Below are 15961 nucleotides of genomic sequence, written 5' to 3' on the forward strand. Positions count from 1 at the left end.
GGTGAGCTCCTCCGCCAGCTCCCTCAGCACTCTCGGGTGGATCCCATCCGGCCCCATAGACTTGTGAGCGTCAATAACTTCAGAAGGAGGAAGAAAAATTCAGAGAAGATGACTTGTAAAAGTAATTTCCTGTGATGACATACAACTCTGACCTATATGCCTGTTGGACAGCTTACGAAAAAGCTTTTATTTCAGCAGTTTCTTACTGTATCCTGAATGCATTATTACCTAAATCAAAAATAGGTGGGAATAGGTATATAAGTACATGCGTATATGTATTTGTTATATATTGTAGAGAGAGAGATACATATTTCAGTGGAAGCAGAAGAACCTTAGCTGATTTGGCCCGATTCTTGAAAATTAAAAAACAAACAAACAAAAAGACCAATGAAATGCGAATTAATAATCCAAAAATAGTGTGAGAAGGCTTTGCTAGGCTTCTCTGTTGTTTTTCTTTGATATTGGAGTGTTGGAGCTCCTTCTACATGAGAGGAGATACTCTAACCAGTATACCCAGGGCTTGGGGGCTCTCTGCCAGTTTTGCCTCAGGGGCTACTGGTACGATGGCCTGAGGATGGAAAAGAAATTGGTGCCTCCTGTCAGGAGACACCAGGATGGCCAGGACTGCGTACCTTCAGATGCCTGTGCAAGCTTAAAGCATGGTGTGGTAGCAGCTGAGCTCCCATCCTGAGAAGCTGGAGGGGGAGATCGTGGAACAGAGTGCGAGGTACACTGCCGGTAAGGATCCCTTCAGCAAGAAGAGGGAGGAAAGTAGAGATGAAGGGTCGCCTAGGATCAGGTCCCACAAGACTACGGTGGCATTCCCAAATAAAAAACTTAAAACTTGTCCCTTAAAAGCGTACTGGAGTAAAAGTAGGCAGATTTGTTTAAATAAAATGAATGAGTAACTTTTAACCTAAAGCCAGATCAAAAGTCAGCCTTGTTCAGTGAACTTTAAGCCCAGTGCTTTTCCACTTTGAGCTTGGATCAGATGTTGAGCAGCAAGAAGAAATGGCCTTGTCTCAGATAAATAGTGCTTGTGCTAGAGGTGGCATGAGATCACCCTTGCAGTCTTGAGCACCGTGCGGGATGTTACAGTGTGTGAGATCACTGGTGTGTGGAAACACCCAGTTCTTGTTCTAAAGCAGTTAGGCATGGTGTGACCCCCCGGGGCATCCTGTGAGTCACCCCCAGCAGCTGGCAGTCACTGCCGCACACGTGGAACATGGCTGGATTTCACCAAGTTTCTTGTCTGCACTGAAGTGTCTCCTGCTGGGATGTGGATGGTTTTGGCACTTATCTATGCGGTCCATTGAGGCCTGTTATTCTGAGATGACTGTAAATAGTGTTTGCTGCACAGCCTCATCTTGGAGACAAGTTTTGTAGTATTCTGCACCTTCTCCCTGGTTTGTAAAGGTTTGTTTCAACCAAAGGTCAAGTGTGTGATGCTGCAGTGCAGTTTGCTTCTTTGGGGGTGGGGGAAGCCCCAGCAAAGCACTTTGGCCTTCTGTGTCTGGGCTGTTGAGATGTTACTTGAAAGAATTGGGTGGATTTTAGGATTAGGCTTCCTGAGTGGGAGTCGTGCAGCGTAGATTAACATTGAAGTCGAGGGCATCTACTTCAGTGATGTACTTTGGGTCAGGATTGCACTGTCGAAGCTGATCTGCCGATAGCCCCCACATGTACCGTGTTTCCATCCATACTGGGAAGAAGTTTCTGATCAAAGAGGGTTCGAGTCAGGTGAAACCCAACAAAAAGAAGCTTTCCAAGAATGGTCTAACATCTAGTGGTTGCACCAGCTACTTGGGTTACTGCATTTCCCAGCAGCAGGACACCAACAGAAGTCATAAGAAACACCCCCTCCCACCCCCCCTGATTTTTCACATGTGCTTTTTTGAGCTTCCCTTTAGGATTTACTTGGTGAAGAAGGTGAAGCTGGGATTGGCAGTGCTATGAAATGGCTGACCTGAGGACAGAGCTGATGGATAAGGCAAAATGCTGGAAGAACTTCAATATTTAAACAGAACCAATTGGTGATGTTATAAAAAGAAAAATTGCAGTACAGATAAACCTGGGTTTCTCTTGGGCCATGAACTCTGCGAATTAATGCTGTCACGTGTGTGCTCATCTCAGGGCCCTCCAGCTCTTATATGCTAGGAAATGGCTCCATTTTTAGCAGTTATGTTTAGAAAACAAGGTGGGGGTGAGGAGTGGAGTGTTGTAACTAGTAATGGAAATTATCAGTGGTTGAGAATGGCCTCTTCCGAAGCCATCTGTCTTAGACATGAAAGATGCCTGACTTCTATGTTTGGGGGGAGTTTCCTTCACGAAAGAAGTCTGGTGCGTTTGTGCCCAGGTGGCACTGAGTGGATGGGAAGAGAGCTGCGCGCTCGTGTGCGGGAGTCGAGTGCCTGGCAGTAACATCCTCTTCCCATATCTCCTCCCTCCTCCTATATCTCATCCCTTCTTCCAGTGAAGTGCTGACTGGTCCTGGGGGGAGACAGGGATCTTTCATTGCTCTGTGGGAGGCTCAAAGAGCTTTTTTTAGGTCATATAAGAGCTCTCTAAGACTGCTGAAATGTGTTGTGCTAAAAGCAGTACGAGAGCCAATATTGAATGGAGGAGATACGAAAATGTCTGGGGCCTCCTTTACTGCTTTAGGGAGTAATTTATGTTTTTGTTGGAATTATCTGTCTAGATCTCTTCCTCCATGCTGTAAGTTGCTACCTGGCTTTGATGAAAAACACATTTGTGCTGAGATGCATTGGTTGTCTGGCTTTTTTTCTGCTTTCTCAGCCATGCTGCTCTCTGTTTCGTGCACCTGGTTCAGCGCTGTGCAGCGAGCCCTGCATGCTCAGCTGGTCTGCCATCATGCTGTGTGTGAGGCTTGCACACTCAGCCTGTGCTGTTTGCACTTGTGTCTGCAATGCCTTCAGAGGCTTCTCACAGGTGTGTCTGGCACAAGTGAGCAGGAGGGTGGCTGGCTACTATGCAAACCCAGGGAAGATGGGCCACTGTTAGTGATACCCTGGGAGAGCAATATCCTGCAGATTTCAGGAACTGTTGCTGCTGTGGGTAGTGACCAAGTTATTCCTGTCTGTGCTTGGGCCAGTAAGGCAGTGCCATGGGGTTGGCAGAATGGGTTGGCATCCTTCATAGTGGAGGCACAAACTCCCGTGTGCATGAAATTTCTGTGGCCTTAAATACCAGAGGGGAGAGAGCAGCCTGCTTCAAGGGGAGGTGTGTGGTTCAGATCCGTGGTGGATCCGTCTAGTTGCCATCTGCAAGCTCTGCTGCTGGACTTATTTCTGAAGTGCCGACCGTAGGAAGTGAGTGATGTGTTTGGGGGCAGGAGCTGGGTAGTGCTTTCCAGGCTTTACACCTGCTTTTCTGATAGAGGAAGAAGCAGGCTAAAAACACTTGGAGTAGGAGATACTAGAGTGGAGAGACACTAAACTGGCCTTTATTGCCTTTTTGGCCTCTCTGAATCTCAGTGAACTTTAAATGTGTTTTAATTTCACAAGCATGGTGTTTTCCTCCCTCCAGCAACTGTGTAGACTTGTTGCACTTCAGATCACGTGGTATAATGCCCATAACCACACTGATCTGTCACTAGAATGCTGTCAGTGTGTAAGTGGGGAAGAAAAAGGGAATTCTTTGGATAGGTTGTACCTGGCACCATGGAGCTGCCAGGTGCATGGCACGCCCTGTTTGGGAGCTTATAGCTGGAGCCGGTGCTAGGCTGTGCCAGGTCCTCCATCCCACCAAAGAGTGGGCATTGCATGCTGTTTTGAGAGGCACCTGTTTGCTCCTGCAAAGTGTTCTCTGTGCTGGATCCTTAAGCAGAGGACATAGTCTTGGGTTTGGGTAGCAGGTACCATTGAACCTGTTTTCCTTTCCTAAGTGTCGGGGGGGATGCTGAGGGAAGCAAATAGCAAGGAGGTTTTAAATGAAGGTTTTATCAGGGAAGTTTCATTAATGTTTTCTGTTTTTATAAATACATATGTGAAACTTTGAGGTGGGGAGGAGTGTCTTAAGCTTTTTAAATGTCTCTAAATATATCTAGGCGCCCAGATTTGTGCTATATGTTTATATTGCCTATGATTTATAAAGTTGAATTTTATTCAGGCAAGATCACTTCCCTGGCGACATTCTTGTGGGCTTATTGATGATAGATGCATTTGAAATGATGCTAGAAGGGGATAGTGTTACCAGATGAATAAATCAGACTTGTGTTTAAAAAACAGAGTAGCACTTGCTGTTATTAATGTCTGAAGTCCAGCCATGCCATGAGCTCCCTGCGCAAGGATGTGACTCGCTGACATACTTGGCAAAATACGTATTTGACATCTGCTACTGCAAATATTTTGACTTTTGAGAACCTGGCTGCTGCTTCAACAGTGAGCAATATCTGGGACTTTCGGGTATATGGATTCCTGTGTATTTGCTACCTTGGCTGCTCTGCTGCAGCCTGACACTGAACTTGGACCAGGGCTTCCTTGACAGCTTGTGTTGTTATACCCGGCTTTCCTCTGGCCATTTCAGTGTCAGTTTAACCAGTAGAACTGATGATGCATGGTAGAAGCGGTATCAATTTAGCTTACCTAACATCGTGGCTATGGAGAGCAAAAGCAAGCATTTTTGGTTTGTAGAAAAACATCTGATTATTGTGACGTGTTTTTTTTCTGCCTCCTTTTCTGTCAGAGACAAAATAGTTAACTGTAATTTTGATGATCCATTTGTCTTCCATGCCTCAAGTTCCTTGCATAGAAAGGAACTATTCTGATTTTTGCCAGATAAGTGATTGAAGTGCTTGTTAAATAATTTTTCTTAGAATTTCTCTGAAAGTTACTTGCTTTGATGGACTCTAATGGGTGTCCATTCTGATATTCTCTTTATTGCCCTTGGGACTTGCCTCTTTTTCTCAGCACCTGATACTTTTTGATGAACACTCTTGACATCTGTATGTCTCTCTTACATTATAAAGTATGGATTTCTTAGTGAAAACCAATTTATTTTAAAGGTAATGCAAGAAGTGTTTTGCTTAACATAGAGGAGTTTAAATAGTGCTTTCTGAAGTCAATGGCCAGAATTCCCATTTTACTTCTGTCCTCCAGTGAAGTTGGCATGGCGGAGCACTGCTGTTGAGTGCCAGCCCTGCCATCCCTGACAGGAATGAGCTCTGGGTATGAAGAGGAAAACCTCAGTAGTGCTGCTGGACTGAAAACTAGCAATGGTAGATGCACAGTTCTGCAAGTTTATTTCACCGTCTTATGTTAAATTTAATTAGATTCTTCTCTGAGCAAGTTGTAAAGAGTTATTGCGTTGTCCTTGAGGAGTCAGAAAGACATCGCACCCACCTGCAAAAGGCTGGTGTCAGAGAAATATTATCCTGAAGGGTAGTGTAGCTGCAGCTGGCACAAACTGTATTTATTGCCCTGGGGCCATGGAATACCAATTATATGTCTTGGCGCCCAGTGATATTTGCAGAGGCATTGTGTTGACCTGCCACATGCTGCTAATTTAAAACAAAGAAGTGCTCCCCTCTCATTTCGAAAGATAAATGTCATAGAGAAACATGACTAGGGGGGGAATGAAGAAGTGATTTGTTTGATTTGAAGGTGTAATGTTCCATATAAAGTAAATAGTCCTAAATGAGTGATTGCACCCTGGTCTTTAAAGCTAGGCGTGGGGGAATTTTTACTGTTGGCTTCGGTGTGGGAATGGTTATGATAAAGCTGACTGATAATGAAAACCTCACTTGTAAAGTCATGACGCTGGTGGGTCTGGGTATGGGAGGAGAAGCAGTGCTTTTGGGAATTGGTGCTGTTCATGGTATGGTGCACTTTCCTCCTCCTTCTTCAATCTGAACATGAAACTGGCAATTTTAGAAATTGAAAAGGTTTGTTACAAGCAGTGGTCTCCAAATATCTTACTGAGTGAGGCTTCCATGGGCGTGTGCCCATCATGAAATGGCTTCTTATGTTGAACTGCGCTCTGAAAGCTCCTGTGGTGGCTGTCTTACTGTATCTGAGCAGGAACATGCTGCCAGAGCCTGGGGCCTGCCTAGGGCATGCTGGCACCCCACACAGGTGGGGTTTCTTTCCTGTCCATTACTGTTAACAAGGAATATTCAGCAGGTGTCTGTCTGTGGGGTAGGAAGCAGGGTTTTGTAATGGAGAGGTGCTGGTCCCACAGCTCCACAGAGCTTGGTCCTGTTCTGGAGCTCGTAAACATGCCGTCCCTCTGGGCGAGTAACCCACCAAGCAAGAAACATGTATATGGTATTCTCCACCATGGCATGCCTTGATAATTATTTTTTCCTGTCTTAAGAGTTAAATTGTCCTTCCATCTTCATGCACCTGCAAAGGACCCTGCAGTAGCCCATTTTTCCCTTAGCAAGCAGGGTCAGGGGCTGTTACTGCTGGTCCAGGGTGATGGTTAGAGTTTGTGGCTTTGCAGAAGGAGAAGATACGCTTTTTGGTGTTAACCACTTTCCTGACAGTTGGAATGAAGGGTGGTGATACACTTGTGATACACTTGTCGGAGCTGAAGGTTGTCCCTCTGTGGATGCCAGTCTCTGAACAGGTAGGCAAAGGGACAGGAGGACCACCCCTTTTACAGTCATCAGCTATTAGAGCAGCATGGCTGTGCTGTAACACTGTTGAATCCCTCCCTTCCTCTCTTGGTACATCGGTGTTGAAGATGGTCCCCGCACATGTGTGTGTGTCCACTCCTGGTCTGGACAGGAGCACAACAGCAACAGAGGCTCACTTCTTGGGAAAGCTGCTTCTCAGCCCTGTGGGTGCTGCTGGGCATACTGCTTCTTGCTGCAGCCACAACTGTTGGCATGTCCTTAACTGCATGGGTTACCTCGTTCAGATGCCCTGGAGTGGATTTGTCATTATGTATGTCATACTTGCTAATGTAAAGTGGTTTATTAGAGCTGAGCTCCAACAGCTCCAAACATGCACTTCATTTAAGACCATGCCCTGGTATGGGCTGGTCCTGGGCCAGAGCTGTGCAGGCATCCTGCCGGGATGGTGGGAGCTAGAGATGGGAAGCCACAACAGCGTGGGTCGCCTCTTGCCTTGGGTTGCAGTGGCCGATGGTGACCGTGTGGTTCTGCAGGTGCCTGGCAGAGCATCTGTGGTGAGTGAGAGCAAAACTGCTGCTCTAATTAGAGCAGAAGGGGAGGCAGTGTGCTGCTATGCAGAGCCACCCTCCAAAAACAACATGGGACCTCAGAAAAGAGGGGGAATAAAGGGCTGACACAGCCAGAAATGAAGGCTTCTGCCTTTATTAAATCCCAATGTTTGTTGACACATAAAACCAAAATGAAACACATGCTTAAACTTTTCCCTGTGCCTTCCCCCAAAATCTGCCTCTCCTGTTCTCCTGGATGATTTTTTCAGCTGTGACAGTAGCGTATTTTTTTCTGGCACATGCAGAGATTTTTAATGCAGGCAGGACTAATGGAATGGTTTATTTCATTAGCAAGTGAGTTGTATAGCTCCTCAACGCGTCATCTGAAATTCATCCATGTTCCTCACTTAAAACGCTGCTTTTCCTCATTCTCCAGTAAAATTTCCTCATTCTCCACTTTTTTTGTTCTGTTTGGTGGTGTTGGAAGCACTTAAGTGTACAGCTCAACAGGTGTTTTATTTTCACAGCACAGTGATGTTTTGGAAAAAAACCAAGAATTGCTAGAAGTGAGTCTTCCCTGTTTATCTATTTACAAAATTGAAATACACACAGTTGAATTAACAGGCCAGGCTGAATAAAGTATCAGAGACATCTTCTGAAACTCAGCTCCAGAGGGACAGATCTCTAGCTTGAACAAATGTGTTATCACCTTTCATCTGATGTATTGAGTATATGAATAGTATAGCTTCTTCATTTGCAAAATGGCATGATCATAGTTTGTTAATACTATAAAGGTTCTTGATAATTTTTTTTTTTCCCCAGGACAGTAGGGAATTTCAAGAGCAGATGTGGATTTGCGGTTACTTATCGAATCCCGATTTTTTTCTCCTCTTCAGTTTCCTTGGGTGTGTTATTTTATTTTGAATGGAGGGATTCCTGCCCTACACTTCCATGTCTTTCCTCTTTAGGTATCCTCTTTTCACACACGTTCACGTGAACTCATTCTGCCCCTGCTACCAGCCACTGCTCTCTTCACAGGCGCTTTACAGAGGGTGCTAGGTGGAGGAAAGGGTTAGTACCGAGAATGTACAAAAAAAAAAAATAAAAAGGTGTAGTTGAAGTATAAAATGTTCATATGGGGGAGCATAAAAACATTCAAAAATACACCAGCAAAAGCTGAGAACAAAGCTTTACTGCTTTGTATTCAGGCACAGCACAGTTGTGGGTACAGATGGAAATGCATAAATGAAGGAAACCTGGAAAGAAATGTAAATGGTCCAAGTTTAAATATGGAATAGTTATCGCATTACCCAAATAAAAACTGAGGAACAACTTGCTAAAGTAAAAAGCTTTTGCATGTACATCAGAGGCAAGAAAACTGCAGGTGAATGATGCTGATGAGATGTGATGATGATGTGAATGAGGCACCAAGGAGAGGCGTAGTAGAACAGGTGGATGTGATCCCTGCATGTGCCCATCCCCGGGGGTTGCATCTCTCAAATTGTTGTTTAAATTAAAGGTGTTGTTTGATGTGATTGCATTTCAGAGGGACTCTGGTGGGATCCATTGCTTCAGACCAGTAAACATAATAAAAATAACTAACAGCTGTAGAATATGTAAGAATTAATGGAGAAGTCTCATCATCTGTTTGCAGAAGAGTCATGTTTCAAATCTACCTGCCTGTTTCCTCTTCTCTCATTTTCAGAAGTTAGTGAACCTCGAGAGAGGGAAACAGCATACTTGAATTTTCAAGGTTTTGATGAGATTGCTCACCAAGAGCCTCAGTAAAAAAAAAAAAAAAGATCCCTAAGCTGTTGTGGGATGAGAAAGTTCCCATCCTGGATTAGTGACTGCCTAGTGGGTAGGAAACCAAGCGGTCAGGTTTCACAACATCACAGAAATCCCACAGGGATTTGCTCTGAGATCTCTGCCATTGAGCAGCGATAACGGATCTGCACAGGAGAGGAGGAAGGGCTAGATTATGGGCTTGGCTGGCTTTGTCTTCAGAGGGCTGCCGGGACCAGAGAAAACACCGAGCAGCTGCAGAGGGATCCGGTGATCCTGGGTGGCTGGGCAGCACAACGACAAAGGAAGCCTGTGCTAGCAGGGGTAAGATAATGCTCTTTAGTCGTATTTTATTCCTGCCCTCCGCCCTGTGCTGGGGACAACTCTTAGTGAGTCGGTGCTGCTTGCAAAATATCCTGAAGTCATTATTGACAGCCTAGAGCTCAGGGCTTAGAAACAATCAGGAAGGGAAGTAGAAGTGGAGGAAGTTTTGGAAGGATAACAAAGCAACCCCATTGTTATTTTGCTGCTGGACCATGTGGCCTGAGCCTGTGCAGCGTGTCCCCTGGTGTGCCTGCCTCGAGGGATGTTCATGGGCTGCAAACAGTGCCGGGGAAGTTGACCAAGAGAGTCAGAGGTATGGAAAAGCTGCTGTGCAAGGAGGGATTGGAAGAAGCAGGATTCAGCCTGGAAAAGCAACGAGTGGGGAAAGGAGGGTGTTAGGAGAGGTGATGCAACCATGAACAATGTGCAGAAAATGAAGGCAGAAGGATTACTGTCAGTGCAATTGGGTTTGCCGGTGTGAAACAGAGAGAGGAGGGGTTGTCTCTGCATGGTGTGCGACTGCAGAATTCATTGCCTCGAGCTGCTTGGGAAATGTGAGTGGTTTCAAGAAGCAATTAAACAAATGTGCAGAGGATGGGCATCAGTACAGCTGATGACACAGCTTTTTGGAAGCTGTGTGCATTTACTGGAAGAGAAATATATTCATACGTTGGTCCATACTTACGTGATTTCTCTGTGTATCTGCTGTGGGTCACTGTAGGAGACAGGTAAGGGCTTGACAGACTTTCTGTTTAATGAGGTGAAGACACTATTGTTAGCAGTTTTAGGGTAAGTCCGCTGTGGGTTGTGGAAATGGGGATTGCCTGGTGTTCTCTGCCAGAGCACTGCTGGCTGCAGCTCCCCAGGCGGACAGCAGTGTCTGGGATGCAAGAGGCGGCAGGACTTTCACATTCTTCTGTACTTTGATGATTAAGACCTGAGTCCAGTGAGATACTTGGACAATAAAGGTTAAGTATAAGAGTGTGTGGACAGGATATAATTCCCTGACTGCCTTGAAGATACTGCATCACTCGTTCTCTGCACAGGATTAATTTACCCCCAGAGGACTTGCTGTGTGGGCTTAGCCTGTCTGCCAGCCAGCCAGTGCTGCACCCCACAGCTGCATCAGCTCTAGGTTTCAAGAAGGCAGCAGCTATTTGTTTAAGTATTATTATAGGTTTGGGGTATTTTTTTTGTCCTTTCTTTCTTAGTACTCGTAGCTGACACCTTGTGCTTTATGTAGGTGATAAGTTTCCGTCACCTCGAGAAGAGCACGTTTGTACTAACTGCTGTGATACAGAAGCACACACAAGTGACTTATCTAAAGGTGTGGAAAGAGAGCACCACCTGTGGGCTATGCTACCTTGCCTGGAAGAGCAGCTGCCTTCCCACTCCACAGAAAAGGTTTGATGGCAGAATGCTTGAGAGGGACCTCATGTTAGGATGCTACTTGTGCAAACAAAATAAAATCATATCTTATGAAGTAGTAGTAATAATTAAACTGAACTGCAGTGAATCCATGGTGAACAAAAGGTACCTTGAAATGTTGTGGCTCTGCTAAAATGTACTTGCTTGCAGAACCTACTTTGTCAACTTACAAATCAAAGCAAAGTAACTGTTCACATTACAGCAGCATGCACAGTCATCAAAGGTGGGGATCACGTTGTGCTGAAGGTGAGTTTTCCAGGTTCCATTGTGTGACCCAGGGAGGAGAGGAGGTGTTGTGACTTGTTGGGCATCCTCTGCTTTGTGGTGTCAGGAGGAGTGTCCCAGCAGGAACTTGCAATGTTGTAAGGTTGTTCCACTGTGATGAACCTGCCACTCCTCTAGGTTATCCTAGCTGTGGGAAACAAAAGCTGATGGTACTGAGATGTGCCTGCTATCACCTACACCTGGAAACCCCTCAGGAGAGGCTTCTGAAATCAAAAGCATGGCAGAGCCCTCCAGGGCCCGGAGCGAAGAGCTCTGCTCTGCAGGGCAGCAGGGCAGCCGGGGCACCTTCCATGGTGTGGAGGCGCTGTCCTGCCTGTGCGGAAGATCTTGGTTGAGTTTCCTGGAAGCCAGACCATCATCTTGTGTAAGGTACTACAGCGTGGATAAAGTCAGGTTGGGGGCTGCACGAAGTGTGGTCGGAGGGAGGTGTCTCAGAGTTTTGTACTAAGCTGACACCGGACAACTCTATTTCGGTGTTTTTCTCTCTCGATTTGGAAAACATTGCTGTCCAAGTATGGTTTGCCTGCAGAGCCTCTGACAGCATGGAGGCTGACTCAGCAGTGCTTTGCCCTTTAGCAAGTGGCTTTTGCAGTCTTCTGCCTTCACGTGGCTCTTTCTGTTCCTGAAGGCATCAGGCAGACACCAAGTGGGCTGGCCCACTGTTGTCTCCAGCTGCGGAGGGGATGGGGGAGAGGCAGGGGTGAGAGTGTCTTGCAGAGACCACAGCAGAAGAGGAACTGTAAACAGCATGGGGAACCTTGCATTAACTCCTCACAGAAGAGAGTGCGGTGATGTCCTGCATCCCCTCCTGACACTTCCCCCTTCCCCAGACTGCTGTACCTCTGTGTCTGAAACCATACTGGCCAAAAAGACTTCAGCGTGCCTTTCTAGCGCTTGTTTCTCAAGCAAATGAAAAGTGAGATGGTCTGTCAAGGCAGGGGAATGATTTCAATAAAAGCTGGAATTACTTGTGCTTCTTGAATCTTGTTGTTGTTGTTTAAGATTTGGAGGTAAAACAATGTTTGCTTTTTAATTGTGGGGTGCTCTGTAAGAAATCAGGTTGAGCTCCTTAATAGAATCATAGAATCATTGAGGTTGGAAAAGACCTCTAAGATTATCGAGTCCAACCGTCAACCCAACACCACCATGCCCACTAAACCATGTCCCTAAGCACCTCATCTACATGTCTTTTAAATACCTCCAGGGATGGTGACTCAACCACTTCCCTGGGCAGCCTGTTCCAATGTTGAACCACTCTTTCAGTAAAGAAATTTTTCCTCATGTCCAAAATAGAGTTAAAAAAATATAAGTAGTCAGCATTAGGATGCTTTAATTTAGTATTTAATCCTGTGAAGGGTAGCACTTGTGATTTAGCTTATGTGGCATTGTACTGACTCAGAGTTCCTGCGAAAGCAAGCTACTTCTTGAATTGTATAATACTGTGAAATCTCCCTTTCTCTTGCTGCATTTCCTTGGTAGAGTGAAGCTGTAAAGTCTAAAATACATTTGTCTATTTTGTGAAGACCTGTGGATTAAGACATATGTTATACAGCAATTTTTCATACAACTTGCTCCAAAAAAGCAGGGAGTCTTCTCTGCCGCTGCATTTGAGGAAGAGTGCATGAATTGCCCAAAAATAGGCAGTAAGATATTACCCTAGGAAAAGTTAGCTTTTCCTTTCCTTTCCCCGTTTGTTGTGTTAAGCATCAGCATTGGGATTTTTTCCTTCACTGTATTATGGGTGTATCCACTGCTCAGAGCCTTCTCCACGGAGAAGGCTGTCAGTCTGGTGGGAGCGTAGACCAGGCAGCCTGCGAAGTGGTTCCTGCTTTAGTTGAGAATAGATTTCAGACTAAGAAGGAAGATGCCCATTTTGAATGGGCATTTAAGCGTTTAAAAGGCTTATGTGGTATTAATGTGTTTGCTGCTGGCCCTTGCATGCCTGGGTAACAGCTTTTGTGGGACCTCAGGGCTTATCTGAGGAAATGCTTGCTCATCCCCAGAACCACAAAGTTCTTCCATAATAGATTTTTTTTCCCTCTTTTTTTGCAGGTGTTTCTTGAACTCTTCAGTGCATCACAGAACTGTTGTGTTTTGGGATATCCTGCTTAAACCCTCTAAAGAAAATTTGCCAACAGCCAAAAATGACTTGAGTTGGAGAGCTGCTGCTTTATCCACAGGTACTGTGTTGGTAGCTCAGTAACTTCTCAATACCACGGCCTAGCACTGCTTGCTTTCAGCAAGTTGCTCAAGAAGGGAGTTGTTACTAGTGCCTCTCTAGGATGGGTAGTGATTTGCATGTGTTTGTCTCCAGAGGAGCACTGGGACACCTGCTGTCTTTATACTGCTCCCATGTTCTCGGACGCATCCTGGAGCAGTCACGTAAGGAAATGAGCAGCTGCCCTCCTGTCTTCTGTGGTCCCATGTGCTGCTCACGAGGTGTTTATGCCTCAGCATATGTTTCCTACACCAGCCCCTTGTGCTGCCTACGTTGAGCTGCCCTTTGGGCACTCCTCCTATTGAATTGCCCCCTTTAATAACATGATGGGAGCTGGAGGTGTCTGCTAATATGAGGTAATGCAAAAGAGCACAGGCAGTGCTGTACAACAGGGTCTGGCATTGCTTTCTCCAGGGGTAACATACCTTGAGTAATGTTTATCAAGGTGCATTTATGAATCCAAACATGCCTCAGACCCTACTGTGGATTAATTGGCTCCCAGCAGCTGTTTTAGTGAGATTTCATGTTGGGAGTGCACTCAGCCCACTGCAGGCTTGCAGAAGTTTCCTGTGAGGTCACCAAGTGTGTCAGTACCAGGCTGGTGAAGCTCCTGGTGTTCATGAACTTACAGCTTTTTTTCTTCCACAGTTAAATGCCTCATTATGTGCTTCATTAGTGTTCATGCCTATGGTCAAGTAGAAGGTCAGTTCTGGAAATGCTAGTGGTGGGATTTGGATAATGGCTGGCTGAGGTGGGAGGTGAAGGAAAGCAAGGTGGAGGCTTACCCTGCTGCTGGTATGATACTGGCTGTGTTAAACTCGACTGTCACTTGTGGAAGGGAATAGAAGAATGGTTTGAGTGGCAGTGGCCTTAGATCACTGTTAGATAGCATGCGATGGCTAATAGCCAGCTCAAGTCTATCTGTGTGATGTTTGAGGTGGTGGACTTTGAAATGAGATCTTTAAATGACCTGAAATTTTAAAATTGCCCCTCTGTTCTCCCTCTCCCCTCCCGTTGCCCACACGCTGATATTTATATATATGCATGCCTGTGCATGCAGCCCTGACAGGTGTGTTCCTCTCTCCTAGGGCCAGCTTCCTGCCCGGTTCAGTGTCCCATTTGGATGCACCGTACACTATGGTTCACATCAATGTGTTGAAAAAGTTCATGTGTGTTCTTGTGATGATACTGGTAGCTCTGACAGTTTGCCTGTGGAGAGAGACGAGAAGAAGCTACTATGTTCCTTTCAAGACCAAGAGTGATGATTTGCATGTTGACAGGACTTTGGAAAAATGGAACGCACTTAAATCACAGGGCCTTTTCCATGAAGCAGCCAGTGAATTGGGCCAGATACCCAAAACCTGGTTTAGTAGCCACAACAAAGCAAAAGGCAGCACCTCTGGAACAGCCGAAAAGTCCAAGAAAGCAGATGCTGTGAAAGTATGGGATAAGGACAGTTCATCCAGAAATCTCATACCCAGGCTGCAGAAGGTCAGAAAAAACTACCTGTCCATGAACAAGTACAATGTGACTTACAACGGAAAGAGGAACGCTGCTAAACTCAGCCCAGAGAAGCTGCTCTGCCAGCTACGGGACAGGGTGAACGTGACCATGATACAGGGATCAGATGGTCCTTTTGATACCTCTGAATGGCAGCAATACCTACCAGGGAAAAGCCTCAATGAAACGGTGGGCCACCTGGGTCGCTGTGCTGTTGTGTCCTCAGCAGGGTCTCTGAAATCATCTCATTTGGGACAAGAGATAGGTTGGTATCTTTCTATTCACATAAATTCAAGTAACATTGTTTTATAACTTACACTGAATAGAAGTAACCTACTGTCACACTCTTACCAGTAAGTCTCTGCTGTGGTCACAAAGGTGTTAAAAATAAGTTGAAATATTATCCTTAAACTTCTTCTAAAGTTAGTGAACATTATAGCCTAGGAGGAGATGGAAATAATGATCAGACACTCCTGTCCTCTCTGAGTGTACACACTGCACAGTGTAGGCTGCCTTATGATGCCCTAGATCACAGTGCCTGTGAGCCTTAGACCTTGGGCAGACCAAAATGGGCAAGCCCCAAGGGAGTGGAAGAGGTTGGGTTGAGCTGAGAGGACATGACTTATGTGTAGGTAGTTCTATTCCAGCTAGTCCTTCCAATTTTCGTGATCGTGTTGGCATCATCAGAGGGTAGCACTAACACTGGGTACCAGGGAGAGGTCTTGATTCTGCAAGTGTTTGTTTCTTAAGAGGACTTGTGATGGGTTGAGTAATGCCAGTGTGCTCATTCCACAATCAATGGTCAAAACTTTTTTATTCAGAAAGACTTCTTCAGAGAAGTAAAAGAAAACACTAAAGGGGAAAAAAACCCCGCTGGGCACAGCCCTGAGCAATCTGCTCTAGTTGACCTAGTGTTGAGAAGAGGGGCTGGATGCAGACAATCTTCAGAGGTCCCTTCCAACCTCAATGACACTGTAATTCTTGCTTATGGCTTTCCAAAAGTGGCACTGCTTCCTTCTGAACCATAAGGCAGTGGCTGAGTTTGAGTGGCCCAGAGACCATCGAAAAACTTTACAGGGCTTTATTTTATCTCTTCTTTAGACTAAGTTTGGTGATGCTTTGGAAAGTCTTATCTGACCATATTTATCTGAGGTTAATGCATTAATTAATAAATGCTGAAACATGGGTCTTGTACTGTGGATTATGAAAGACTGCCTGTCTTTTATAAAGAAGCAGAAGGCTTTGATACCAAAGCATTTTGTATCTTTAAGCAAG

At 45.5% G+C, this 15961-nt stretch overlaps 1 protein-coding gene across 1 annotated transcript in view; it reads left to right on the plus strand.

Annotated features, from left to right (window-relative positions):
- The window catches only part of ST6GAL1 (ST6 beta-galactoside alpha-2,6-sialyltransferase 1), a 34525-nt gene that overhangs the window by 5315 nt on the left and 13249 nt on the right, over positions 1-15961 (plus strand). Inside the window, exons 2-3 of the mRNA XM_009273332.2 lie at positions 13021-13148; positions 14275-14951. Coding sequence (XP_009271607.1) covers positions 14324-14951 — 628 coding nt within the window. The 5' untranslated portion in view covers positions 13021-13148; positions 14275-14323. The remainder of the gene's footprint in view (positions 1-13020; positions 13149-14274; positions 14952-15961) is intronic.

This window comes from Aptenodytes forsteri, unplaced genomic scaffold, assembly GCF_000699145.1.
Source record: "Aptenodytes forsteri isolate BGI_AS27 unplaced genomic scaffold, ASM69914v1 Scaffold382, whole genome shotgun sequence".
NCBI lineage: Eukaryota > Metazoa > Chordata > Aves > Sphenisciformes > Spheniscidae > Aptenodytes > Aptenodytes forsteri.